The following is a 22,112-nucleotide window of genomic DNA, read 5'->3' as shown; positions in this document are numbered from 1 at the left end:
AATGGAATAAAACTACGCACAAAAAGTAACATAAAGTCAGATATTAGCATTGCTGTTTGTTAAACTAGTTCCCCTTGTTATCTAGTGCTTCAAAAATACTTTAATTATAATAATCTTTAATAAATAACTCTATTAAGTGACTTAAATTAATTTCTAGCCTACACAGCAAATTCATCTGAGTTAAATTCTCGGTGTTGAAGCATTTCAGAGTAAAGTGTTGACGTTAAAGAGTTAGATTTTGATAAATGAATATAATAAGAGTTAGAATTGATTTTATTCAGTGTGAAATCAAGGAGTTATCTTTTCTACACTTGGTGGTGTTATTTCCAACATCCGGGAATTCATGCAGCCCCAGTCACTGAAGAATTTTCCAGACGCCATTTTCCATCTGAGGTTTAGAACAGCAACTGGTGAGTCAAACTACCTAAATGTTGGTATTTTACTGACTTTCTCTAAGGAAATACAGTTGTAAACATAATGTTAAGTTAATAACTTTAGAATGGAGTGACAATTTTAATCTTCTGCGGTTCATTCATGGTCGATTGTGTATCTAGCTTAACTGCATTACTATTCACTTCTTTTCAAGAATGTTTTATATATGCTCACGCATACATAGTGCATAAAAACATCAAATGTACATGTTCAACACATTTCTGTCACGCTTAATGCCATTTTGTGCGTTGTTACCCATCTGTAAAATAAAATCGACACTTCTTCCTTTAATTCGAAGCAAACTAGCGAGGGAATCACCGGAGCAGCCTAACCTTAGCCTACTCTGCCCAGATGCTAACGGCAACACAGGACGGTTTCCATAAGCTCTGGAGAGTTTCTAAAACATTTCTGGTGAGTAAATGAACATATGCTTACTTGTAAAAGGCTTCCTGACTAAAACATATGATTGTTTGTTATTCGTGTACGTTAATTTGGTTGTTTTAAACACCGCGGCCCTTTTAAACTGGTTCATTCGTGGCCGTCCATATACCGTTAGTTTATAGACTCGCGTGATAACGTACGTTTGAATTATATTAAGCGTTTACAACCATTAAAGTCGGAATGTTAACATTAATGTCTTTAAATGACCGCGTTTGCACTTTCTCAGACTTTTAAGGTTACAGAAGTCTCCCGGAAGTTGTGGGACTAACATTAACGTTATCCCGCAAATGCACAGAGACTCCCAGATGCCCAAGTAGATGCCCGCAAATGAATGATAATCTCCCGGAAATCGCGCGTCTCCCGCCCGGTCATTAAACACTTTGCACACCCCTCTCCACCGCATCCCTCCCAGCTCTTCAGGTACGTCGCGCGCAAGTCACCCCCACCGCTCTTTAGGTACGTCGCGCGCAACTTATCCCATTGTTCTTTAGGTACTCATTTCTCCCGCTACCTCCCGCAAATCAACTCTGTATCCCCCGAAAATTACTTTTCCCAACTCGGGATGTCTGACGTTAGTAAGTTAGGCTATTTCTGTAGTCAGGAACATCTTAGTCAAGCTTTTTCTCCCGCATGATATTGTGCTTAAAACTATAGGCTAAACTTAGCATGTACTGTACACAACATTTCCTTTTTATTAAAGACAATTTAGTGCGTTGTAAACAGCCACCTGTCTGTAAAATTAATCAACTGATTCATATTTGAGCAACCTAATGATGATACAGGTTTGATTTGTAGATTTATTATCAATAATCAACATCTGAATCAAAAGATATCTGAAAAAATGTGAGGCATACTTTGTGATGTTCATCTCTCCTTTTATCTGAAGGTTATGCATATGTGTTAGATACTAATTTTTTGTTGTTTTTTTAACAGCCACAGTTCTCTATACAATAACAAAAGACCCTGTGACGGTGGCTGATTAGAGACGGATGGTGTATTTCCAGAGTTGGTGAAATGACCAAGCACACCTTCTTGGTCATATGTGGTGATAATAATGAAGGTATGTTTGATAAAGTTCTGTATTTGTTTCACAATAAGCTGAGAGGGTATTAGAGCATTAAAGAATAATGAATGACATGAAGGTGATAAGTTTTGTATTGTGGGTGAACTGTTACTTAAATAATGTTTTGCTCTTTACTTTGCACTTTTCCTCTTCTGCTTATCCTAATATTTTAGGTTATATTTGGACCTGAAACATCTGCTAGACTCCAGTAAAGGTGGCCTCAATACTGGACCTGAAAGGGCCTAACAAGTTGAATCTGGTAAAGAAACACGCACGCACACACACGCATGCACGCACACGCTTACAGAAAACTGTTGTTTATGAAGTTTATGAATATTTTTTACACTGTGGCCAATATTTTGGGGAAATCAGCATCACTAAATGATATAAAAGATTTTAAGCTCCTCTAAATTTTGCTCCAAGTGTTGTGTTAAATTCAGGATTCTGGACAGACAGCTGCCTGTTTTTCCAGTTCTAGTCATAGTGGTTAACCTAATTGTTTTTGGAGATCCAACAGTGATATATGTGTTTTTTCTACTTTTCCATATCCTGTCACCTCAACCAGCTGGGAGAGTCAAGTTGTGGATCATCATGAAGATTTTCAAAAGGTGAGTTTAGATGTCTTGAATGTTTTATTTACTTTAAATGTTCTTTTAAATATATCATAGAATTTGATTGCAATTTGTTTTCAAACATTTTTCTTAGTCATGCTGGAGTCTTGAAGAATTCTTAGATGAGCATCACCCTATATCCATGCATCAGGAACCACCAGACGAGCGATCAGCAGCTGCTACATCGTCATGGATAAAAAGGTCATCCTGTGGCTGGGAAGCACTTCATTCACAGGACATGCTTGATGAGATTTCCTAGCTCCAGTTTGTTTTCACACAAGTTTACAGCATTTATACCTTCATTTAAACTGCTCTGTTTGAAATGGAGGACCAAGGAAACACCAGAAGTGAAAGATTTGCAAGCCAAGTTGTTTAAAATGTAATTTCAGAAGAAAACTATGAGTTCAGAAGTAAACTATGAGTGACGCTATATTGAACTTTCAAATTGCTCTGATAACACATCAAGTTTGGACCAAAGAACTGAAACAGCCTTTTTGAGCACTGGTCATACATATTTTGTTGATACTGTCTGTACTAATAAAACATTTAAAGCATATTTGACATTGTTGCATTTTAAAAACTGAATGAATTGTTGAAGTGGTGAATGTTTTCAAATAAAATGTTTTTTCTTTTGTAATTTACAGTCTATTTGACCTTTTTACCATATTTACACTCAAGAGAGTTGAATAAAATAACAATATATTACACCAGGCGGTGTTAAATATAGTTAAATTTTTTAACTCTGCCCAGAGTTAAAATTAACCCTTACTTCGGTGTCAATGTGCCAACCCTTTTGAAAGTGTTGATTTAACTTTGTTTTGAGTGGACCCCATGAGACACTTTCAAAGTGTTGAAATTAACACCCATAGAGTTGTTTTGGGTCCCCATATTTTGCTGTGTACAGACTTCAGTGGTCACTATATAGTTTTAAGGGACTCACTATACAGACTTTAAATAGTCAGATGGAATAAAAATTATTATTAGCAGTCAATTTGGTTATCATATATGATTGAGATAGTGGTAACCTGTACATTTATTCGTGACTTATTTCCGTGTTATAATTATTATTGAAAATGATCAAGCGTAAACTGATGAATCTTAATAATGGCGCATGTCCCTATCGTGAATATTGTTGTGGTGTGCTACATAGACAGCATGTGAGACGTCAAAACTTTAGCTGAAGTTAATTGGAGTAAAATAAAACAATCTGTAAACACCTGTTCGGTCATTTCATGCACGAGAAGACCCGAACAACAGAGTCCAAACCGACTGCCTCCAGTGTGTGTGTGTGTGTGTGTGTGTGTATGTGTGTGTGTGTGTGTGTGTGTGTGTGTGTGTGTGTGTGTGTGTGTGTGTGCTTTCTGAAAGTCCCGTGACGTGTTAACACAGCACAGGACTTTCAGATCTCCCCGTTTCAACTCTTAAAAAGTCATTTGTTTTGTTTTCCTTTGTTTCCTTTCCTTTATTCAGATCTCAAAGCCCGTGAAATGACGGAAGATCGATTCAGTCTGCCGCATGCGCAGTTCAAGGTAAATATTAAGCCACGAAATAAAACAAAAAAACAATTTATAGACTTGACATTTTTGATATATGTACTGTAAAATCAAAAATGCACTATATGAATATTTTAAAACATATGTAAATCATTAATAAACAAACATTTATCATTTAAAATGCATGCGTACATTTAACAGTGCGCATTTAAGTAAATAATTGCAATATTAATATGTAAAATAAAAAGTTAAAAGTATTTCATGTAATAAAGGTGTTTTAAACCATCCTATTTCATTATAAAAAGCCTGCCAACACAAACAAATCATATAGCAATTTATAGTAAATATTACAGTGTTTTATTCTGGTAAAGTACTTGAATTAATCTGTTGGGGTATACAAATAATATATGTTATTCTACAATGCACCAGCAACGTACTAAAGCATAGACTACTGCAGTATTTATTATTTTATCAATCCACTATAGCTATACTGCAATAGCATTCATTAGCAAAGTGTTACAAACACTAATATAAACAGAAATACATTTGTCGGAGACGGTGTAAAGTACACCGAAATAACAATGATGTCTCCCTTAATAAAAGTAAATATCATATTTAGGCAAGACATACAGCTTATATTTACATAATGAAACAGCTATAATAGAAAACACACACACATGCATTTGGCTGAATGTCATATTCAGAAAGCACATGCAGCTTATTTTGCACAATTAAACAGCTATGATATTAATAAAACACACATGCATTTGGCTGAATGCATATTCTCATATTTAGGCAGCACATGCAGCGTGTTTTGCACAATTAAACAGCTATCATATAAAAAAAAAACATTTTGCATTTGGCTAAATGTCATATTTAGGCATGCAACTTATTTCAGTACAGTTAAACAGCCATAATATTAAAAAAAAAAGAAAAAAAAAGACACAAGCATCTGCCTGAATGCATATTGTCATATTTAGGCAGCACATTATTTTTTGCAAAATTAAACAGCTAAATATATATATATATATATATATATATATATATATATATATATATATATATATATATATATATATATATATATATATATATATATAAACACACATTGAATTCGGCTGAATGTCATATTTAGGCGGCAAATGCAGCTTATTTTACACAATTAACAGCTATAATATTAAAATCACAAATGCATTTGCCTAAATGTCATCTTTAGGAAACACATGCAGCGTATATTTGCACAATTAAACAGTTATAATATTTAAAACACACATGCATTTTGGCTTAATGTCATATTTAGGCAGCATATGCAGCTTATTTTACACAATTGAACAGCTATAATATTAAAAACACACATGCATTTGGCTGAATGTCATATTTAGGAAACACATGCAGCTTTTCTTTGCACAATTAAACAGCTATAATATTAAAACACTCATGCATTCGGCTGAATGTCATTTTTAGGAAGCACATGCAACGTATTTATTTATAATTAAACAGCTATAATATTTAAAAACACACACATGCATTTGCCTGAATGCATATTGTCATATTTAGGCAGTACAAGCAGCTCATTTTGTTTAATTAAACAGCTATAATATTTTAAAAACACACACATAAGCTAATTTTCTTCTATATCTCACATTAATAGTTCTCTCTCCTGGTTATTTAAATAAATGTATCCGTCGCTGCGCATTTCACGCGCCGCGCAGCTTTGGATAAACACGAAAAGCAAAAAGCATCCGAACCGCATTTCAGCCGCGTTTAATGTACCGGAGGAATATCCGAGACTTACCGAGAGCTGCCGGTCCACATCCACCACCAAAAGCGCACCAGGTTTACCGGAACAGATGCAGCTCAGGACGCGAACTGACGGCCAATATAAACGCACACCACCGTCATTGAGTCTTGGGCTCCGAGCGCATTGATTTTGATCAATAACGCTGCACACACACGGCAGATGGTCGGAGAGCCACAGAAAAAAACTGTCCCAATCGAAGAGTCACTCGGGCCTCTGAATGCAGCTTTCGAGTACTTATAATGATAATAAACTCAGAAGAGTGATTCATTTAATCCAGTCTGATTAGTTAATCTCATCGTGATTCACCGAAACTAAATGATAATATTTACAGTTGCAGTGCTTTTAAATGGGTTTCAGGTGAAGCATTGATCAAAGTGTTCAAACTGACATCAAATGCATATTAGTTCTCACGGAAATCAATTGGTTTGCATTTTAAAACGCTCAAACGGATTCTCTATTGTGTTTGTTTTTGTTGCTTTACTATTAATAGATTCGTGTGGTAGTTGTTTTAGGCGTTTAAATGTGTCCTACTATAAAAATACAACATTGTTGGGTTAAATATGGACAACTGTTCGGGTTAATAAGTGTAATTTAAATTTAGGAAAATAGAGAAATAAATCTAATGTTGTTTTTTGTCTATACTTGGGTTAAATTGGGTTAAAACAACACTGATCTTTAGTGTAGCATGAAGTAATTTACCTTTAAATATATATTCATTCATTTTAAGCTGAGTTCCTTTAATAATCAGGGATCGCCACAGCGGAATGAACCGCCAACTCATCCAGCACGTGTTTTACGCAGCGGATGTCGTTCTAGCCACAAGCCAGCACTGGAAAGCACTTATACACGCTCATTCACACATACACTACGTCCAATTTAGCTTATTTAATTCACCTATAGCGCATTTGTTTGGACTGTGGGGGAAACAAGCACCCGGAGCAAACCCACGCCAACACGGATATTATATATATATATATATATATATATATATAATTTTTTAAAATAATTAATTGTCTTCTATTTGTTTTTTATTCACTTATTTGGTCGCTTTCCTTCGGCTTAGTCCTTTTATTCATTAGGGGTCGCCACAGCAGAATGAACCGCCAACCTATCCAGCATGTGTTTTACTCAGCGGATGCCCTTCCAGCTGCAACCCAGTAATGATTAACTTTATTTATTCTATAAGATGGTTTATATATATATATATATATATATATATATATATATATATATATATATATATATATATATATATATATATATATATATATGTGTGTGTGTGTATATGTATAACTTGTTGTTTATAAAGTAGTGTACTATCAGCTAGCTACACTTTTCTTTAACATTAATAACTTGCAACAAATTATTTATTAATTATTTTCCTTTTAGTTAAATATATGTTTCGATTTTAAGCAACTAAAACAGCAGGATTATAACCAAATTAAATAATTATTAATATATAAAGTCCTAAATAGAAGTAATAGGCTATTTAAACAAGAGTGCGCGCACGTAAATTCATCTGCTTTAAACAATGCCCCTTTTCTCTATAATACTTATTATTTCCTGTTTTTATTTTATATATTTATTCCTTTTATACTTATTTAAGTAAAGTGCTTTGAATTATCATTATGTAAAAAATATGCATTTTTAAATAAACTTGCCTTGCCTAAGTAAACTTTAGCATTTCAACTTTTATATGCATTTGTAAAGAAAACAAAGTCCACGTTGGATCTCTCTCTCCCTCTCTCTCTCTCTCTCTCTCTCTCTCTCTCTCTCTCTCTCTCTCTCTCTCTCTCTCTTTCAAATATCGATTTTCTTTGACATGAATAAGGGCCTTTTTCAGTCCGTGATTCTTCGCATTAGTTGGAGTGTGCCAAAGCAGAGCTGCACAAAAGCATCAGAGCAGGAATCAAACTCTGTTGTCCGTCTTGAGTTTCCTCCGCTTCTCTGGCAGGTACACGCGGACACTTTTCCTCCAATTTGCGGCAGCTGAAGGGCCGGGGAGGACACTGGGGCCCCTGCTCCTCCTCTGACAGCTGATCAAAAGAAAAATAGGTCACGCTTTTCAGACTTCTGTCGCTCATCCTTAATTACAGTCGCTTTAAACAAAAGCAACATCTGCGCATCCTCCAAACAAAATAGCAACCGGCTTTGGAGAAATCTGTTACTTCTGAATCACTTCAAGGCGGAAAACTTGCTGTGGGTTGATCGATTTGACTCAAAAGATGTGATTTGTAGTTCTCTGAAACTGAGTAGAATTTTAAAAAATGCTGATTATTTTTTTGTTTGTTTGTTCGCTAAATTTAGGAGTGTGTGCATACAGAATTAAAACAGCATCGCGCAAATTTATTCTTAATCATAAACAAGAATTTTGGGCACTGGTTTACATCGTGTTGTTTTAAATTTATTAGCTTTACAAGTTTGCAGTATTTTGAATGTAATATGCATATAGTAATTAATTATTTAAATATTAATGTAAAGAAGCAGTCTTGGATTATCTGTTTGTTCGAAAATGGTGTAACTTTCAACATTTACGCAAGTGCGCAGTTGTTTTTTAATTAATTCTGATAGATAGATAGATAGATAGATAGATAGATAGATAGATAGATAGATAGATAGATAGATAGATAGATAGATAGATAGATAGATAGATAGATAGATAGATAGATAGATAGATTTGCATTATACATGTACAAATGTAAAATTTCCGTTTTACAGATACATCGCACAGTATTTGGCCTGATTGATTCTTTTTAAATGACTGTATGTGTGTATGATTATTTTTTTGGAGGGGGTTGGGGTTAGGCTAGATGATGAACTGAACGAATGATCCGTTTGGAGTGACAGTAAAGGGACCGTCTGACGCCAGATTCCAGATGCAAAGGCAGCGACTCCAAACAGCCGCGTCCGCGCGTCAGCCATTGGCCAGAAGACTAACGAGCCGAGCTCTCCGCAATGCGACTGGCCCGTTTGCCTGTCCATCAAGACCGAAGCTCCTCCCCTTTCAGCAGGGTCGGGTGCGCGCGGAGCAAGCCCACCCCGAACACCTCCAGCTGCCCAAACAGAAGACGCAGGAGGAGTAGAGGGCTCGGACATGGGGAGAAATCAGCACTGGCCCGTCTGATAGAGATCGGTGTTTTTATTTATTAAGAAGGAGGGGAAAAAAAGAAGAAAAAAAACCGAGAGGCCTTAGTAATAAAAAAAATAACAAGGAGAGAGAAAACCCATCCCTGGCACAAAGCTGGACATAAATCAATGGACTGAATGAAGACTGCCTATAACGCCTATCGATGCCTGGCCAAGGATTTGGATGCGTACGCCATGAACCCAGAGATGACAATGGACATTGGCAGCCTACATGCTGGAGTAAGCCATGAGCAGGACTTGATGAGCAGCCACAGCCCCCATCACAGCCGCAACCCGGGGGCTGCTCTGCGGATACACCAGGACCTGAGCGTGGCTCCGTCGCGCTCCGCGATGGTCTCCAGCATGGCTTCGATACTGGACGGCGGCGGCGGAGGCGGCGGAGGGGGAGAGTACCGTCCGGAGCTTTCCCTACCGCTCCATCACGCCATGAGCATGCCCTGCGACACCTCCCCGCCCGGGATGAGCGGCACCTACACCACGCTGACCCCGCTGCAGCCGCTGCCGCCGATCTCCACCGTCTCCGACAAATTCCACCATCCGCACCACCACCATCACCACCACCACCAGCGGCTCTCCGGGAACGTGAGCGGCAGTTTCACTCTCATGCGGGACGAGAGGACTCTACCGGCCATGAACAACCTCTACAGCCCCTACCACAAAGATATGAGCGGCATGGGGCAGAGTTTGTCCCCTCTGGGCAACGGCTTGGGCTCCATACACAGCGCGCAGCCGACGCTGCACAATTACGGCCACGACAAGATGCTGAGCTCCAACTTCGACGCGCACACTGCCATGCTAAGCAGGGGGGACCAGCACCTCTCCAGAGGCCTCGGTGGCCCCGCGGCGGGCATGATGCCGCATCTCAACGGGATGCACGCGCACCCGGGCCACCCTCCATCCCACGGGCCCGTGTTGGCTTCCAACCGGGACAGACCGCTCTCCTCCTCCTCCTCCTCCTGCGGGGCTCCGGGCTCCGGGCAGCTGGAAGAGATCAACACCAAGGAAGTGGCGCAGCGGATCACGGCCGAGCTGAAGCGCTACAGCATCCCGCAGGCCATCTTCGCGCAGCGGGTGCTGTGCCGCTCGCAGGGCACCCTGTCCGACCTGCTGCGGAACCCCAAACCCTGGAGTAAACTCAAGTCGGGCCGAGAGACCTTTCGGCGCATGTGGAAGTGGTTACAGGAGCCCGAGTTTCAGAGGATGTCGGCCCTTCGGCTTGCAGGTAAGACAAGGTATCTGCTTTTAAACTCAATTGGCAGGGTGCATGTGGAACAGTTTGTTTACTATAAACAAAAACAAAAAAAGCTGCACTCGTCATAAAATAAAGGTGCTTTCTTGCAATTGACGGAAATTCTCAAGAGCAAATTTGGATGATTTAAAAATGGGAGAATAACAATATTCGGAAAGCTTTATTATTAAGATGCACGTAAATTAGTGCATCATTATTAAATTATTCTGCTTTGGAATGACTTTGAATGACGCTGAATACAATTTGTGCATCATTATTTATTTATTTTGCATTTGAAATGCTTTAAAAATCACAATAAAGAAGAACAAAAATATTTAGAAACCTTTATTTTTAAGAGTGTAGAATGCACGCCTCATTATTTTCCTGCATAATTCATAATGCATTTAAATCTAGTGCTTGTGTTGTTTACATTGCCGTGAAAACACACTTGATATAAACAAGTTGAGCGTGCTGTGTGTGGAGGAGCCGTCTGTCTCTTTCTCTCCCTCCCTGTGTGTGTGTGTGTGCGTTAAAGAAAAGCCTTTCAGAGAGGTGCTGAATAGGGATGTGTTGGTAATTACTGGCTGTTATATTCCCCTCCTGCCCCGCTCCATCAGGCTTGTTGCCCCCTCTAGCGATGGGCGGCGCAGACCCCCTTTCCTTTGTTCGGATGGAGAAAAAGCAAGAGCTGAATGTTCATCCTCAGTGTAGTTTGTAGTAGGTGTCAGAAACGCTGTCGTCCCGTCGAACAGCATCCTATCAGTGCATTAAAATAAAAGCTTGGTGCGTATTGATTTTTCATTTGTAGGGTGATGCACAATTATTCACTGAAATAATGGACAGCTCTGATGCCTCGCGTGCATTGTGCCACACACACACACACGCACACACACACACTCGTGGCAATCTTAATAGGGACTTTCCTATAGCGTAATGATGTTTCTATAGTGTATATTCTGTCTATCTACACCTAAAGCAACCCTCACAGCAATTTAATATGCATGTTTACATTTTTAAAATACTCCATTCTGTCTTATTTACGAGCAGGTGTTCTTATGGGGACCAAAACATGTCCTTACAAAATTGACTAGCATTGATATCCCCATTTGGTCCCCACTGCATGAGGAATACAAGACACATTTACATTTACATTTAGTCATTTAGCAACTACGACACACACATACACACACACACACACACGCACACACACACAGGGTGTGCATTATGACTGCTTATTTGCTTGCTTTCCAAAGGCTTTTGGAGTGTGTTTAATAACACAGCAGATAATAGCATACTAAAACATGCCATCTAAAATTTACTGGTATTTATGACCTTGTGGGGACCAAACGTGAGGTATACAACACACACACACCGGTTGTGCATTAGGACAGTTTATTTGCACGTTTTCTAAAGATTTTAGAAGTGTGTTTAATTAACACATCAGATAATGGCATACCAAAACAAAAAAATAATGGCATCTAAAATTTACTAGTATTTATATCCTTGTGGGGACCAAATGTGAGGAATACAAGATACACACATGCAGGCCATGCATTAAGATTGTTTATTTGCTTGCTTTCTAAAGCCTTTTGGGGTGTTTTTAATAACACAGCAGATAATAGCATACCAAAACATGGCATCTAAAATTTACTTGTATTTATATCCTTGTGGGGACCAAATGAGAGGAATACAAGATACACACACACACCAGCAACAACACATGCATTAAGATTCTTTATTCGCTTGCTTTCTAAAGCCTTTTGAAGTCTGTTTGATAACACATCAGATAACGGCATACCAAAACATGGCATCTAAAAAATTTCTAGTATTTATATCCTTGTGGGGACCAAATGTGAGGATTAATGTACACACACTCGCAGGTGGTGCATTAAGACTTTATTTGCTTACTTTGTAAAGCATTTTAGAGTGTGTTTAATAACCAAGCAGATAAGGGTGTACAAAACATGCCATCTAAAGTTTACTAGTATTTATATCATTGTGGGGACCAAATGTGAGGAATTCGGCATGCATACATATACACACACATGCTTTGCATTTACGCTGTTATTTTGTTTGCTTTCTAAAGGTTTTTGGAGTGTGTGTAAAAACATAAAAGAAGAGACATAACAAAACATGGCATCCAAAGCTTACTAGTATTTATATCCTTGTGGGGACCAAATGCGAAGAATGCAAAATACACACAAACACACAACAACAACAACAACAACACATGCATTAATAATGTTTATTTGCTTGCTTTCTAAATGATTTTGAGTGTGTGTAATAACACAGCAGATAATGGCATACCAAAACAGGGCATCTAAAATTTACTAGTATTTATATCCTCGTGGGGACCAAATCCAAGGAATACAAGATACAAACGCATGCATTAAGATTGTTTATTTACATGCTTTCTAAATGGTTTGGAGTGTGTTTAATAACACAGCAGATAATGGCATACCAAAACATGGCATCTAAAATGTACTAGTATTGATATACTAGTGGGGACCAAATGCGAGGAATAAAAGATACACACACACAGGCCGTGCATTAGGACTGTTTATTTTGCTTTCTTTCTAAAGGTTTTAGGAGTGTGTTTAAAAACACAGCAGATAACAGCATACCAAAATATGGCATTTAAAATGTACTAGGATTTATATCCTTGTGGGGACCATGGGAGAGGAAAAGGAGATACACACACACACACACACACACGCAAACACACGCACACACACGTGTATTAGTATTGTTTATTTGCTTGCTTTCTAAATGATTTTGAGTGTGTGTAATAACACAGCAGATAATGGCATACCAAAACATGGCATCTAAAATTTACTAGTATTTATATCCTCGTGGGGACCAAATCCAGGGAATACAAGATACAAACGCAAGCATTAAAATAGTTTATTTGCTTGCTTTCTAAATGGTTTGAAGTGTATTTAATAACACAGCAGATAATGGCATACCAAAACATGGCATCTAAAATTTACTAGTATTTATATCCTCGTGGGGACCAAATCCAGGGAATACAAGATACAAACGCAAGCATTAAAATAGTTTATTTGCTTGCTTTCTAAATGGTTTGAAGTGTATTTAATAACACAGCAGATAATGGCATACCAAAACATGGCAACTAAAATGTACTAGTATTGATATCCTAGTGGGGACCAAATGCGAGGAATAAAAGATACACACACACAGGCCGTGCATTAGGACTGTTTATTTTGCTTTCTTTCTAAAGGTTTTAGGAGTGTGTTTAAAAACACAGCAGATAACAGCATACCAAAATATGGCATTTAAAATGTACTAGGATTTATATCCTTGTGGGGACCATGGGAGAGGAAAAGGAGAAACACACACACACACACACACACGCAAACACACGCACACACACGTGTATTAGTATTGTTTATTTGCTTGCTTTCTAAATGATTTTGAGTGTGTGTAATAACACAGCAGATAATGGCATACCAAAACATGGCATCTAAAATTTACTAGTATTTATATCCTCGTGGGGACCAAATCCAGGGAATACAAGATACAAACGCAAGCATTAAAATAGTTTATTTGCTTGCTTTCTAAATGGTTTGAAGTGTATTTAATAACACAGCAGATAATGGCATACCAAAACATGGCATCTAAAATTTACTAGTATTTATATCCTCGTGGGGACCAAATCCAGGGAATACAAGATACAAACGCAAGCATTAAAATAGTTTATTTGCTTGCTTTCTAAATGGTTTGAAGTGTATTTAATAACACAGCAGATAATGGCATACCAAAACATGGCAACTAAAATGTACTAGTATTGATATCCTAGTGGGGACCAAATGCGAGGAATAAAAGATACACACACACAGGCCGTGCATTAGGACTGTTTATTTTGCTTTCTTTCTAAAGGTTTTAGGAGTGTGTTTAAAAACACAGCAGATAACAGCATACCAAAATATGGCATTTAAAATGTACTAGGATTTATATCCTTGTGGGGACCATGGGAGAGGAAAAGGAGATACACACACACACACACACACACACACACACACACACACACGTGTATTAGTATTGTTTATTTGCTTGCTTTCTAAATGATTTTGAGTGTGTGTAATAACACAGCAGATAATGGCATACCAAAACATGGCATCGAAAATTTACTAGTATTTATATCCTCGTGGGGACCAAATACAGGGAATACAAGATACAAACGCAAGCATTAAAATAGTTTATTTGCTTGCTTTCTAAATAGTTTGAAGTGTTTTCAATAACACAGCCGATAATGGCATACCAAAACATGGCATCTAAAATGTACTAGTATTGATATCCTTTTGGGGACCAAATGCGAGCAATACAAGATACACACACACACACACACACAACAACAACAACAACAACACGTACATTAAGATTGTTTATTTGCCTGCTTTCTAAATGATTTGGAATGTGTTTAATAACACAGCCGATAGCGGCATTTCAAAACATGGCATCTAAAATGTACTAGTATTGATATCCTTGTGGGGACCAAATGCGAGGAATAAAAGATACACACACACAGGCCGTGCATTAGGACTGTTTATTTTGCTTTCTTTCTAAAGGTTTTACGAGTGTGTTTAAGAACACAGCAGATAATGTCATACCAAAACAGGGCATCTAAGATTTACTAGTATTTATATCCTTGTGGGGACCAAATCCAAGGAATACAAGAGACAAAAGCATGCATTGAGATTGTTTATTTGCTTGCTTTCTAAATGGTTTGGAGTGTGTTTAATAACACAGCAGATAATGGCATACCAAAACATGGCATCTAAAATGTACTAGTATTTATATCCTTGTGGGGACCAAATGTGAGGAATACAAAAACACACAGGCTCTGCATTAAGACTGTTCTTTTGCTTGCTTTCTCAATGCTTTTGGAGTGTGTTTAATAACACGTCAGATAATGACATACCAAAACATGGCATCTAAACATTCCAGTGTGAGCATCATTGCTGCGTTGATGAATGTGTGTGTTTTTTGTGTGTGATTTTGAAGCAGAAGTGTGAATGTTGGTGAGATGTTGCTGGCGTAGGCGCTGTAATGCTGTTTCCCTGCAGGCTCTGGTCTCACAGATGGCTTTGGGTTGGGGGAAGGTATTATGTGATCTGCAGGGGAATTGAAAAGAAGAACAGAGGCTGCAGCGGCTCGATGAATTATTGATAGAAATCTCTGCGTGACCCTCAGCTCCACGCACAAAACGTCACCTTGTCTTGGGTTAAACAGGCAGAGATGTGCAGCCCGGCACCAGCCTTTTGTTTGCTTTTGCTTTATTTATATGTAGCACCTTTAAAAACAGCTAATGTTAAACTGCTTAACAAATCAAAACAACAAATCTATTGTTATAGTCAGAATTATCAGCCCTCCAGTATAATTTTTCCCCAATTTCTGTTTAATAGAGCAGATTTTGTCAACACATTTCTAATCATAATAGTTTTAATAACTCATCTCTAATAACTGATTTATTTTCTCTTCGCCATGATGACAGTAAATAATATTAGACTAGATATTCTCCAAGACTCTAGTATTCAGCTTAAAGAGACACTTAAAGGCTTCACTAGGGTAATTAGGGTAAAGTTAGGGTAATTAGGCAAGTCATCCTATAACAGTGGTTTGTTCTTGAGACAATCCAAAACTAATATGCATAAGGGGGCTAATAATATTGACCTTAAATGGCTTTAAATAAATAAAAACTGCTTTTATTCTAGCCGAAATAAAACAAATAAGACTTTCTCAAGAAGCAAAAATATTATAGGAAATACTGTGAAAAATTTCTGAATCTGTTCAACATCTTTTGGGAAATATTAATAATAGAAATTTCACAGGAGGGCGAATAATAATAATAATAATATATATATATATATATATATATATATATATATATATATATATATATATATATATATATATATATATATATATATATATGTATATATATATTATTCGCCCTCCTAAATAAATAAAATAAATAAATAAATAAAAATAATTTTGCATTTATTTATTTTGCATATATATATATATATATATATATATATATATATATATATATATATATATATATATATGCAAAATAAATAAATGCAAAATAAATGCAAAAATAAATTTAACGCAGCAGACCAAAGATGATGTACAGGGGTGCATTTCGCAAACAATGGTGAAACTCGCAGCTGATCTATCATAGTACGATTCATCAGTTGGGAAAAGAATGATATGGTGACGAGTGTTTCCCAAAACCCGTAGTTTCTCTGTCGCAGATCCATCATTAGTTATAACGTAAAACGCTTATAATGATGCTCTAAATAGGGTGGAGTAACAACTTCTATAGAGAAGAACCCCATCATTTAATTGTGCAAATTATATTGTTTTACACACACCCATTTAAAATAAAATCCAATATTAGTTTTGGAAAAAGCATGCACTCGCTTTCCATTTTAATTGAAATATACAGTTGAAGTCAGAGCACACCCCTGTGAGTATAGGCTCAGTAATTTAACTTCTATAGTGACAAATAAGTTTTTTACAATGCCTTTATAATGAAATAACTGAACATAAACATTAGGAGGCTTACAAAAACGATCATTTTTAGAGAGCCTTTCAGATGGCATTTAGAGGTTTTTGCATCTGAACACTTCATATATATTTACACTGCAAAAAAAATCAGTACGGTTTATTTCCAGCAGCTGGGGTTAAATTACAGTAATTTACCGTAAAATAATGGATATGAAATGACAGAAATTTCCTCAAATTTAAATTGATAAAAAAACTCCTGTAGTTTACTATGTGTTATTTTAAGTTTATTCCAGCACCTGCCGGAAATAAACCGTAAAATTACTGATTATTTTACAGTGAGTATATTGAAGTCAGAATTATTAGCCCACCTAAATTTTTAGCCCCCGTTTATTTTTTTCTCCAATTTCGGTTCAATGGAGAGCAGATTTTTTTTTCAATACATTTCTAAACATATTAGTTTTAATAACTCATCTCTAATAACTGATTTATTTGATCTTTAAAAATATATAGCTTAAAGGGACTTATAATTGTGTCCTTTAAATGTCTTTTTAAAAATTAACAACTGCTTTTATTCCAGCCGAAATAAAACAAATAAGTCTTTCTGCAGAAGAAAAAATATTATCAGACATACTGTGAACATTTCCTTGCTCTGTTAAACATCATTTGGGAAATATTTTAAAAAGAAAATAAAAAATTCAAAGGGGGGCGAATAATTCTGACTTCAACTGTATGCATGTATATGTCTCCTGTTAGTTATTTGTTTTGATTGCAATGCTATTGGACTTTGGCATGGCTGGGGGATGGGGGGTTGGGTGGGCTGGGAGGGTTGGGGAGTGGAGTTTGTTTTGTTTATTAGAAAGAAAGTTGTAAAGATGCGGTGACAACTCGTATGTAAAATCAATAAAAATGTAATCACAAAAAAAAACACACGTCTGTACAACTTAAAGTTACATTTAAAGGCTTAACTAGGTTAATTAGGTTAACAAGACAGGTTAGGGTAACTAGGCAAGTCATTGTATAACGATGGTTTGTTCCCCCTGAGTTGAAATGTTTTGAACTCATGTATGCCAGGGTTAATTTTGTGTCTTTATTACTCAAACAAACGTATTAAGTTTTTGACCAAAATTAGGCACATTGTAATAAAAAAAATAAGATTTCAAATAAATAAAAAAACATTTAATTAAAAAAAATCCTTAATAAAAAATGTGCACTGCAAAAAAAAAAAAAAAAAAACTATTGCCGTTTTATGCATTTACCACCAGATTTTGCATTGTGCGCTCATTCATTTTACTTTTGATTCTGTTTCATTTTTGCGGATCTAAAATCTTTGCTTGCAAGTTATAACAGTAGGGGCTAAGCTGAAAAGATAATGAATGAATGAATGAATGAATGAATGATACTATATTTAACCATCAACAATTTTAGGATAAAACAATAATAATAAACGGTATATTTAACCATTTTATGCATTCAACACATTTCCTGATTCATTCATTTACTAATTTTCCTTTGGCTTAGTCTCTTTATTTACTTATATAGAGCGCACAAGTCCAGCATCTTCAGATTGTCTTTGGTCTTGACTTAGTAGGATTGAATGACTTTGGTTCAAGAAGCCTGTACAAATATGGTGGCGATATTGGCGCACGCTCAGGGCCCGTATACAATATCTAATGTATATATCTTTGGCTCGTCCGGTATTTTCAGATTGGCTTTGGTTTTGACTTAGTAGGATTGAATGACTTTAATTCTAGGAGCCTGTACCAATATGGCGGCGATATTGATGCATGCTCAGGGCTTGTATTCAATATCTAATGTATATATCTATGGCTCGTCAGGTATCTTCAGATTGGCTTTGGTCTTGACTTAGTAGGATTGAATGACTTTAATTCTAGGAGCCTGTACCAATATGGCGGCGATATTGATGCATGCTCAGGGCTTGTATTCAGTATCTAATGTATATATCTAATGGCTCGTCAGGTATCCTCAGATTGGCTTTGGTCTTGACTTAGTAGGATTGAATGACTTTGGTTCAAGAAGCCTGTACAAATATGGTGGCGATATTGGCGCATGCTCAGGGCCTGCATACAATATCTAATGTATATATCTATGGCTCATCCGGTATTTTCAGATTGGCTTTGGTCTTGACTTAGTAGGATTGAATGACTTTTGTTCTAGGAGCCTGTACCAATATGGCGGCGATATTGGCGCACGCTCAGGGCCTGTATACAATATCTAATGTATATATCTATGGCTCATCCGGTATTTTCAGATTGGCTTTGGTCTTGACTTAGTAGGATTGAATGACTTTTGTTCTAGGAGCCTGTACCAAAATGGTGGCAAAATTGACGCATGCTCAGGGCCTGTATACAATATCTAATGTATATATCTAATGGCTCGTCAGGTATCCTCAGATTGGCTTTGGTCTTGACTTAGTAGGATTGAATGACTTTGGTTCAAGAAGCCTGTACAAATATGGTGGCGATATTGGCGCATGCTCAGGGCCTGCATACAATATCTAATGTATATATCTATGGCTCATCCGGTATTTTCAGATTGGCTTTGGTCTTGACTTAGTAGGATTGAATGACTTTAATTCTAGGAGCCTGTACCAATATGGCGGCGATATTGGCGCACGCTCAGGGCCTGTATTCAATATCTAATGTATATATCTAATGGCTCGTCAGGTATCCTCAGATTGGCTTCGGTCTTGACTTAGTAGGATTGAATGACTTTGGTTCTCGAAGCCTTTACCAATATGGCGGCAATATTGACTCGTGCTCAGGGCCTGTATACAATATCTAATGTATATATCTGTGGCTCGTCAGCAATCTTGAAATTGACTTCGGTCTAAGTAGGATTGAATGACTTTTGTTCTAGGAGCCTGTACCAATATGGCGGCGATATTAACTCATGCTCAGGGCCCATATACAATGTCTAATGTATATATCTATGGCTCGTCAGGAATCTTGAAATTGGCTTTGGTCTTGACTTAGTAGGATTGAATGACTTTTGTTCTTGGAGCCTGTACCAATATGGCAGAGATATTGACTCGTGCTCAGGGTTGAAATGAAATCTTCATTTCGTTAAACAGAAATTGGGTGAATATATACAAGAGGGCTGATAATTCTGGACTACAAACCAGACAAGCGCATTTGTTGGTTTGCCGTGTGTATCTTCGCAGTCTCTTCTAGAATTGTAAAGTGAAATAGTCATTGCAGAAGCCCAAATAAAGACAGACGTCTCGGTGAATGCAGTCTGGCACGGGTTGCAGGAATATTTATCTCTCTGCGGCTCGGTCTCATTTACAGGCCGGGACCCTGCGCTTCTCTCTTTTTCGATCTCCTCCGTCCCGACTGCTGTACAGGCTTGTCCCGTTTGATCATTTCGTTAATAAAGCTGTTTGTCGGCTGTGTCTGGACGGCTGATTGCCTGCGCAGAACGAGCTCCAGTCAGACGTCACCTTTAATTTGACTAAATTAATAGCGCCGAGACAGGCTGCTTTTCCGCGGTGACATCAGGCACATGCTTAAAGAAACACTGACTTTATAATAGCTGCATGTTGTCAGGTTCACTGTACAGTTGCAGTCAGGATTATTAGCGACATGATAAACATTAATTTTTTTATATTTATTCCACCGATTTCTGTTTAACGGAGAGAAGATTAGTTTCAACACATTTCTAAACATAATAGCTTTAATAGCTCATTTCTAATAACTGTATTATTCAGTTGTATTGTTCAGACTCTAAATGACCTGTATTTGCCGATATATCGGTTAATGACCAGTGATAATATACACATAATAACGCATCTGAGGTTGTGCTCTTTATCATATGTGCGAAAGGCATTTTGGCTTGAGTGAAAACTGAAAGAAGAATGCAAATCAAAGTGTTTATTATTATTATATGTTAGGAAGAGGGCAACACGGTGACTCAGTGGTTAGCACTGTGGCCTTAACAAGAAGGTCACTGGTTTGACTTCTAGTTGGGTCAGTTGGCATTTCTATGTGGAGTTTACATGTTCTCCCCGTGTTGGCGTGGCTTTCCTCCGGTTGCTCCGGTTTCCCCCACAGTCCTATAGGGGAATTGATTAACTAAAATTGGTCGTAGTGTATGAGTGTATGAATAAGTGTGTATGGGTGTTTCCCAGTATTGGGTTGTGGCTGGAAGAGCATCTGCTTTATATATATATATATATATATATATATATATATATATATATATATATATATATATATATATATATATATATATATATATATATATATATGCTGGATAAGTTGCCGGTTCATTCCGCTGTGGTGACCCCTGATAAATAAGGGACTAAGCATGAGTATTAGGAAGAGTAGTGTATATATGGGAATTAAAGCATGCCGTGCTGTATGAGTGCTGATATTGCAGAATATTGCACGGCTTTCAGCCAATCAGATTTGAGAACCAGACAGAACTGTTGCATAAATATATAAATAACGTTATAAATTTAGCAAATCTTTTTTTTTTTCAGTTACTACAGGTCTATATCGGAAACACAAAATGTACTCGCTGTTCTAGAATCAGCCTTATAATAAGCCAATATCAGCAGGAACAGCTTATCTTTAAGGCCCAATCAGAGTTCTGTTACCCTTTCATGCACTCCTCAAAGGACAGAATCAAAAACCCAAAACACAGTTTATTTTGGTGCCGTCGTCCAGTAATGTGTGTGAGTTCTGTCACTTTCTCAAACAAATATGTGTTTCTGACCGATGGCGGATCGATGCTGGTAATCTCTTAAAGATTAAAAGGGCATTAATGCTGGCAACAATAACATAAACGTGTGCACCCAGCTGGCATTGATCTGGAACCCGATCCTAAACTGTTCCAGTAAAGCTGACGCTGGAGGAACGTTCCCAGCAGCCGAGCGACTGACTCCATCATATACACACTCCTGACGGGCTATTCTGAGGCTGGTGCTGTAATCGGTGGATCATTAAAGCTGATCAAGACGCTCGGATACCAAAAATATACCATGTACATAGAAATATATTTCTACAGATTACAGATATTTTTATTCAAATGTCTTTGATTGAATGAATTTTAAAATATATACAGGCCTATATAATAAATTAAAATATATATATTTTACTCTCCGTATATTTCAATCTGAGAAAATATATTCACATGTAACATTTTTAAACATCTTTATTGCATATCAACCAATCAATAATACAATAAAAAAAAATATATATATATATATATATATATATCCAACTGTGTTTGATGATACATAAGAAAATAATTATTATTATTATTAGTATAGTAGTAGGGATAGTAGTAATAATATTATTGTAATATAATAATAATAATAGTAGTAGTAATAGTAGTA

At 36.9% G+C, this 22,112-nt stretch overlaps 1 protein-coding gene and 1 long non-coding RNA gene across 4 annotated transcripts in view; both read left to right on the top strand.

Annotated features, from left to right (window-relative positions):
* Nucleotides 1–363: 363 nt before the first annotated feature.
* Nucleotides 364–3,103, top strand: LOC103909387 (uncharacterized). Its single transcript, XR_659267.4, has 6 exons — nucleotides 364–410; nucleotides 731–843; nucleotides 1,807–1,933; nucleotides 2,110–2,195; nucleotides 2,502–2,544; nucleotides 2,642–3,103. It is a non-coding gene; the product is annotated as an uncharacterized lncRNA (long non-coding RNA).
* A 5,779-nt stretch (nucleotides 3,104–8,882) lies between these two features.
* onecut2 (one cut homeobox 2) overlaps nucleotides 8,883–22,112 on the top strand; it is a 46,916-nt gene continuing 33,686 nt past the window's right edge. Inside the window, exons 1-2 of one of the 3 annotated variants that reach the window (XR_012397038.1) lie at nucleotides 8,883–11,354; nucleotides 11,411–12,331. Coding sequence is in view for 2 of the 3 variants with exons in the window: in XM_021468945.3 (XP_021324620.1) it covers nucleotides 9,106–10,220 (1,115 nt within the window). In the remaining variant the exon portion in view is untranslated. Of the gene's footprint in view, nucleotides 11,355–11,410; nucleotides 12,332–22,112 lie in introns of those variants that run through there. The other 2 variants (XM_001920273.9, XM_021468945.3) reach the window with 2 other exon arrangements.

The sequence above is a fragment of the Danio rerio genome, chromosome 21 (assembly GCF_049306965.1).
Source record: "Danio rerio strain Tuebingen ecotype United States chromosome 21, GRCz12tu, whole genome shotgun sequence".
In the NCBI taxonomy this organism is placed as follows: domain Eukaryota; kingdom Metazoa; phylum Chordata; class Actinopteri; order Cypriniformes; family Danionidae; genus Danio; species Danio rerio.
This window is presented reverse-complemented; position numbering and strand designations above follow the sequence as displayed.